At 57.2% G+C, this 7,351-nt stretch overlaps 1 protein-coding gene across 1 annotated transcript; it reads left to right on the forward strand.

The window, feature by feature from the left end:
- The first annotated feature begins 4 nt into the window (after window positions 1–4).
- Window positions 5–7,081, forward strand: NT5M (5',3'-nucleotidase, mitochondrial). Its single transcript, XM_009635310.2, has 5 exons — window positions 5–268; window positions 3,807–3,907; window positions 4,382–4,442; window positions 4,859–4,973; window positions 5,182–7,081. The coding sequence occupies exons 1-5, from the start codon at window positions 5–7 to the stop codon at window positions 5,337–5,339; spliced, it is 699 nt and encodes a 232-aa protein (XP_009633605.1). The 3' UTR covers window positions 5,340–7,081.
- Window positions 7,082–7,351: the final 270 nt, after the last annotated feature.

Consider the following 7,351-nt stretch of genomic DNA (forward strand, 5'->3'; position numbering starts at 1 on the left):
CACCATGATTTTGCTGAGCAGCTTCTTGCACCTGCGGCCTCGGCGCTGCGGACCCTTCGCAGGGCTGAGCAGAGGGGTCAGCCCCGCAGCGGGGTCTCGCAGGGCTCTGCGGGTGCTGGTGGACATGGACGGGGTGCTGGCCGACTTCGAGGGAGGCTTCCTCAAGAAATTCAGGGCCAGGTACCCCGACAAGCCCTACATTGCCCTGGAGGACCGGAGGGGCTTCTGGGTGTCGGAGCAATACGGGCGCCTGGGACCTGAGCTGAGTGTGAGTCTATGCATCCCCCGGCTCTGCGCGTGGCTCTTATTCCCCCTACATCGTGCAGCTGGGGCTCTGGCCCCACGGGACCCACTGGCCCCCAGCTCGTGGGTGCAGCGTTGGGGAGGGCTGTGGGTGCTGGCCGGAGCTCCCACTGAAACACAGGTACAGGTCTGCACACAGGAGGGCTCCCAGCGGTGCCTCTTCTCCCAGAAATCCAGCGGGTTTTTATGCACATCTGTCTCTTTTTTCCCTGCATGCGTGGATGGAGATAAATGCAAGGAAAGGAGATCTTTGAACATCTGGTTGTTTTAAAATACCCCCAATTGCATAGCTGGGTTTTTCCACCTCCGTTTTGGCCAAGCCGCATGGGTCGCTACTGCTCGTAGGTGCGTTATTTAATTTCTCAGCAGCAATGTGAGGGGTGGGACACAGCAGAGAGGTTGAGAGCAAAGCATGCAATTGATGCTTCATGTGAAGGCTTACTTAAAATTAAAACAACCCCAAGCCCTCCCATACCTGAAAATTCTTGTATTCATTTTAATAATTAAAGCCTAAAAGCAGAAGCTCTCTTTATGTTGTACTTTATGATTCAACGAAGCGCTGAGTGCTGCAGAAAGTTGGTTTCTGCCTCTGCAAGTTTCCCATCTCGATGGGATGGCTGTGGTCTCATCTGCGGGTTGCGATTGCGCTAGTTGAATGGTGTTATGGCAAATAAAAGTACTCTTGTCGTTAGTGGTCTGGTGGCTAGGAGGAAGGGCACGTGAATAAGGTTCGGGACTCTCCTGCTGGCAGAGTCCCAAACGGCTTGATGAGCTGAAGGAATAACGTGTCCTCTCTCGCTGGGCTTGATGAAAGGGGAATGGAGGACATCAGTCATACACTAAGGCAGATGCTAAAAGTTTGGCAGGGGTAATGCACGATAACTCTATTTTTTTTTCTTGACCTTAACTACTTTGGATGTGTTAAATGAAGTGAGCTCATCTTGTGTCTGCTGCGCTCACGTAAAACCACCAAAACCTTGGACTGAACAAGTAGTAAAATTTCCACAGGCTGACCTCAGGGCAGCCCTGATTTCAGCTGTGGTTTCAGACCGGGGATAAAGACAGTAGGAGCCGCTCTGTGGCTATGGGCACATGGGCCGTTCCAGTCCCCCCTCGTCAGAGCGCACCATCGACCTGCTGCAGGAGACCAGAAAATAGGTGCAAGAGAGTCCAATGAGCTGAAGGTCCCAGTCCTGAAAGGGAGAACAACAGCTCAGCAATACACTGCCCACACCGGCTTGGAAAGGATGGGGAGCCCTGGGTGGGCAGGGAAATTGCTCATGGGGAGAGAGAAGAAGAAGGAAATCGAGGGTCTGTCCTGCCCGGCACGTGGTGGGATTCCCAGCCTGGGGGATTTTTCCATTTGCTGGGCAGCCTGCTGGCTGCTGTGCCATAGGGAGTTATTCTGGCTCTGGGAGCTGAGCGAGTCCTTTCTTCAAGATGAGCTTAGTTCTTCCCCCATCGAGCTTGATTGCAAAATGCTTTTTCACATAAGTGGAAGTAGAATAGCTGCGGAAGCCCTTGCTGTAAGAAAACACTTCAGCGTTGTTTGAAGTGCTTTGCTGCATCAGGCCACGTTGCTCAGATGTCTCTTGTGCAACTATAGTCAGTATCTTAAAAATAAAACCTCGCTGCTCACCGGTCTAAAGCAACTGGAGTTTGAATGTTTGCCTGGCCCTGTGGCACGCTGCTAGGGTGGCTGTTCTTGTTCTTGTCGTGGTGCCAGCAGGCATTTCTGCTGGCTCTCTTGCACCGAATCAGCGTCGTTTCATTGTGAACATGTACAAAGAAGGCTTTTCTTCCCTCCTCCGAACCACCGACGTTTGCTGCTGCTCGGCCAAAAGGGAAGAGCGCAACAGTTGATCGGAGTAGTCTCTCCTTTTAAGTTGGGTGTCTGGTCTTCCCGCGTTATCTGGGATTTTTTTGAGAAACGCAGGGTTTGAGTCTGGCATGGCACATTAAATGCTCAGTGCCCAAATATGTCACGGTTCATGCATTCATCTTTCTGAGAGCAAGCAAGGTGCGCAGCCAGTGTCCTGGCGTGGGCAGCCAGCAGGATGAAGCAGAATATGACTCCCCGATGAGCCCTGGGTTTGCTCTGGGGTGTTGCTGCCCTGAGCCTGCATTTCCCAGCAAAGCCCCAGTTGCTCATGGTTGCCTGCTTTCTTCCCCCAGTAAAGCCCCAGTTGCTCATGGTTGCCTGCTTTCTTCCCCCAGTAAAGCCCCAGTTGCTCATGGTTGCCTGCTTTCTTCCCCCAGTAAAGCCCCAGTTGCTCATGGTTGCCTGCTTTCTTCCCCCAGTACAGGCATAGTAAGGGCAAAACGTGGTGGTTGTCCACTAGATTCCCACTTAATCAGGCAGGAGGGAGCTGCAAGTCAAGCTGGTGTGTCCAGCCAGCCTATTTGTTGCTATGAGCTGTAAGAACTGGCGTAGAAGCATTACTGAGGCTGCTCTCCCCTACCCTGATGCTCCTGATGGCACCTCCAAACTGTGCAATGCAAGAAGGCCAGGATGGGCTTAAAGTTCTTTTTGTCCCTATTCCCCTTCCTCAAATACAAAGACAGAGGTGCTCAGAATCAAGATCAATCCTTCAGGGCACGGCTCCCTTCAAAAATTCTCCCAGCCGCAGCTGCTCGGCTGCATTGCAACGCCAGGACAGGGCTGCTTCCGCCGGCAGCCACGCTGCAGCGCTCCCAGGCTCTCCTCCCCCAGGACCCCCTGTCTGTGCAAAATAATTGCTTTGCTTGGTGGCTGACAAGCCGTTACCTGTTTGAGGGAGTGCAGGGGATGCCGTTCCTTAGAGCTGCGCTGGACCCATCGCAGGCAGCCCCTGGACTCTGCCCTTGTCCCAAGGTTTTGCTCCCTGTGCGCCGTACCGGTGCAGCCCGGCTGCCCACCTGGATGTTAAGCGTTTCAAACCCTTGCCTGGAGATGCTCTATTTGCCTGGTAGACCTTGCCCAGGCATCCCTGAGGAAGAGCATCTGCATTCATCCTGACATGTAGTTCATCCTGTAATACACTATCTCCTACGAGAGCAGCCCGGCTGCTATTTTAAGTGATCTGATTGAGACAAATAGGCCAGACAGCATCTGTGGCTGAACAGCATCACGTTTCAGCAGGGCTACCAGGCCATGTCAGATGGATCCATGTGGAAGTGCCCCTCCGGACACAGACCCGGAGTTTGGTTTGATTTGGGACAACCTGTTGTGTTTTGCCTTGAAGGAACGTGCTGCTCCCTCTGTGTCTGGGGCTGAACGGGCAAAACCAAGCCTGCTCCAGAGCATCTCTGATCTCAATTGTATGGGATGGGTGCAGGTTGGCAGGTGGGGAGCAGAGGCACCCACAGAGGCAAGGCGGGTTAGCAGGAGGGGAAGGGAGCCAGGGCTCCCACCTTTCTCGCTGTCACCATCCTCTGTCCTAGCCAGGGGTGGGCAAGATGCATGTACAAGGAGAAGAGTAGCAAGAAGCCCTGTGCAATAACCGCTCTCTTACCCCTCACAGGAGAAAGCCATCAGCATCTGGGAATCCAAGAACTTCTTCATGGAGCTGGACCCGCTCCCTGGGGCTGTGGAAGCTGTGAAGCAAATGGCAAATTTGGCAGAGTGAGTAGGAACCTGCCTGTGGTATTGGGGCAGGGACGGGGGAGCAGCAGTGGCTTTGCAGGCTCATCCTCCTCTCGGCGGAAGCGCTGAATACATCAGTGTTAAAAATGCCTACCAGCCTGCCGGGCGTGGGAGGAGGGACAGGGCTTCGACTCCCAGAGCAGCCACCAAGAAAATCAGCCATGTGTAGCCCCTTCCCTTCAACTCTGTTCCCAGCAAGGGTGGCGAAAAGGGGAACGTGCCTGTGCCTCAGGTGTGGGTACACGTGCTGGGGATGGGATCCTGCCAGATGGAGGATTAACGTCCTAAATCGCCCCAGTGTGTGGCAGGGGGGTCTGTTTCGGGTGCCTGCCTGCCTAGGCACTGAGTGGGGCCTTGCAGAGGCAGACGGGTGCATGTCGAGGGGGAGCAGGGTCTGATCAGCGTGTTTGGCCATGGAGTGATGCTCTGCCCCCATTTCTCTCCTTGTGGCAGCACCGACGTGTTCATCTGCACAAGCCCGATCAAGAACTATCGCTACTGCCCGTATGAGAAGGTGAGCAGGTCCGAATCCCAGCTCCCCATCCTGTACCACACTGCCTGGCAAAAGCCAGCTGACCCCGCATGCTTCCGGCTGTAAAATGGCAGCGGTATTTCCCTGCTCCACCAGTTTTGTTCCTGAGCATCTTTGCGGAGTGGCAGCTCTGCTGTTGGCCGAGCTCTGCCATTTGCATGCACTGAGGCACGCGATCTTAATATTTCATCATGATGTCAAAAGCTGCTTGGCTTTAGGAGAACTTGTGCTCCAGCAGCATCCGAATCCTTCTCACTAACAAACTAATTAAGCAAGATGTCCTCCCTATGTGGAGGCCAGGGCTAGTGCCGGGTTCTGCTGCCACTCTGCCGAGCAGCCCCTGCCCCATCCATCATCCTTCCCGTGCCCGCGCTCACCGCTCGCCCCTCGCCTTCCAGTACGCCTGGGTGGAGAAGCACTTCGGCCCCGAGTTTCTCGAGCAGATTGTTTTGACGCGAGATAAGACGGTGGTTTCTGCTGACCTGCTTATAGACGACAGACCTGATATAACAGGTAAGAGAGGTGCAAGGTGGCAGGAGTGACCGGAGGCAGCCCCAAGGGGCAGACGGCATCGGGGGGTGATGGGTGTTGGTCCCTGCCCGGCTGATTAGGATCTTGTTAGGGGTTTGCATCCGCAGGCTCCTCATGTTGGGGTAAGGTCAGCCTCTGCATCTTGCAGAGGAATTATCCAGAAAGCCCGACCTCTCTCCTTGCTTTGCAGGGGCTGAGCTGAACCCCAGCTGGGAGCACGTGCTCTTCACGGCCTGCCACAACAAGCACCTGCAGCTGAAGCCCCCCAGCCGCCGGCTGCAGTCCTGGACCGATGACTGGAAGGCCATTCTGGACAGCAAACGCCTGCCACCTGGCCGGGCCACCTAAACCGTGGCCTCCTGTGGCCACCCAGGGCTGTGGCCACCTGCCTGTGTCCCTGCGGAGGCCTGCTGAAGGCTGAAACCACCGATGGACGGACAGACGGACGCTGGCCCTGCTGTGGAGAGGAAGAGGAGGGGGACCTGAAGTGCTACAGCCACTGGGACCCAGGGAACAGACCCCAGCCCAGCTGTGCCACAAGGGACCGGCAGCAGGATTGGCCCCGTGGGCCTGGCAGCCTGGCTGGGGGACGTTTCCCGCCAGCTTTGGGGGTCTCTCTGCTGCGTCTGTGCCCCCCGTGAGGCCAGCCACCGGCTTTCTGACAGACGAGGTCACCCTCAGCGTGTCACTGCCCTTGTCCAGTGCGCTGCGTGGCACACGCCGGCTCTCCATCCTCCTCTCTGTGTTGCAGTCAGGGATCACCCGGGTGGTTCATTGCATCCTCCCAGGGTTTCATATCAAGAGGCTGCCTCAGGGGACATTTCCCTCCCGGCTGGCACTCGGGTTTGGGGAGAGGGGCAGCTGGAAGGGCAGGGGGAGCCGGCGGACGCTGCCCAGGCTTCCTGCACTGGCTCAGCTATGCTGTTCCTTGCAGCTGATAACAACGGAATGGCTACATGCTTCCCTGCAGGAAGAATCCCTGCAGCGGGATACAGGGACAGTACCACTCCTCCCGTGGATCTGGCCATGGGGAGGGAGCCCTGAGGCACCGTCACACCTGAGACGTAGCTGTCCTCTAGCTGGTGGGAGGGATCCCTGCTTGCCCTCATCCCTGAGGAGCTGCCACAGCTTTAGAGCTGGGGCTTCAGAGCTGACTTGGGAGGAAGGGATGGGCTCTTCTTGCTTGTTGCTTGTGGGCTGCTCACCCGGGCATCGCTGAGCAGTGAGCAGGCAGGGGCAGTGCCAGCACCATCCCTTCCTGGGAGCCAGGCAACTCCTGCAGGAGCTCACCCTGCCAGCTGGTGATCGGACGGTAGCTCCTTTAGATTTCAAAGCCAGGGAGGTCTGCGCATGCAGGTGGTGTGAGCAAAGCACCCCATTTCCCTCCTCCTGGTAGTGTCCGACATCAGCCTGCCGGGAAAGCTCTGGATGTGCGTCCACAGGGCACCCTGCTTATAGGCAGAAGGTCCTGTGGGCTGCATCCCACCAGGGTCAGGCACTGGGACAGTCGATGCCGCAGAGCATCCTGAAGTCTTTGGTGTGGAGCCACCCGGGAAGATGCCACTGGGTGGAGAAGGGGTGCTGGTGGAGGAGCTACGGCATCGCTGAGATGGGTGGGTAAAGCAGAGGCACCACGGCTGTCCTAAGGACAGGCCGAGGGTTGCGTTGGGGGAGGATTGCCATGGCCGCATCCCCAGATGCTGTTTTCAGTCCTTGCATACCACAAGGGAAGAGGTTGGGGGACGTTGCTGTTAAAGGCTGGGGAGCACATCAGAAGCTGTACTGTGGGGTGAGTTTGTTGTGCAGCTGCCTGCAGCTCCGCTGCTGTCCCAGCTCTGGATGTCTGGGACCCCCAGGGCGAGGTGTTCGGCTGCCTGGCCAGTGCGAAGGGGCTGCGGCATACACGGCTGTCCATGCTAGCCACCGCTGCCGAGTGACTATGCCGGGGCTGCTGAGCTCTGCAAGTGGCCGGTGCTGCTGGGAAGCTCCAGCTGGGCACCGAAAAGGGAGCGTTTGGACCACGGGGCAGCTCCAAGAGGGATGCTTTTTGCCTAGAAGTGCCCACAGCCTCTTCCTCCCCTGCCCAGCTCGTTCCTGCACCAGCACAGCCTTGAACCGAAAAAAAGCCCCGCCAGAGAAGAGCTGTCCCAGCTGTGGGGGAGAGCCAGCGTCCCCTGTGCTGGGCTGCCCCAGACAAAGCCCCGGGGACGCGCTGGGTGCGTCAGGGCCGGCATGCACACGCGTCACTGCTGACACGGCGGGGACCACGTGTCCCCGCTCCCGCCTGCCCCCGCGCCGTCTGGGATCCCAACACACCCTCCTGCTCTCCTGGCCCGAGGACTTCTTGGCTGCAGGAGTAA

This window comes from Egretta garzetta, unplaced genomic scaffold, assembly GCF_000687185.1.
Source record: "Egretta garzetta isolate BGI_Z169 unplaced genomic scaffold, ASM68718v1 scaffold83, whole genome shotgun sequence".
Classification (NCBI taxonomy): Eukaryota; Metazoa; Chordata; class Aves; order Pelecaniformes; family Ardeidae; genus Egretta; species Egretta garzetta.

Bases quoted from the DNA above. Each gene is read 5' to 3' on its own strand.
- NT5M (XM_009635310.2), top strand. From the start codon at position 5: ATGATTTTGCTGAGCAGCTTCTTGCACCTGCGGCCTCGGCGCTGCGGA. The intron at 3,908-4,381 runs GTGAGTAGGAAC...TCCTTGTGGCAG, and splicing joins CAAATGGCAAATTTGGCAGA to CACCGACGTGTTCATCTGCA. The intron at 4,443-4,858 runs GTGAGCAGGTCC...CTCGCCTTCCAG, and splicing joins GCTACTGCCCGTATGAGAAG to TACGCCTGGGTGGAGAAGCA.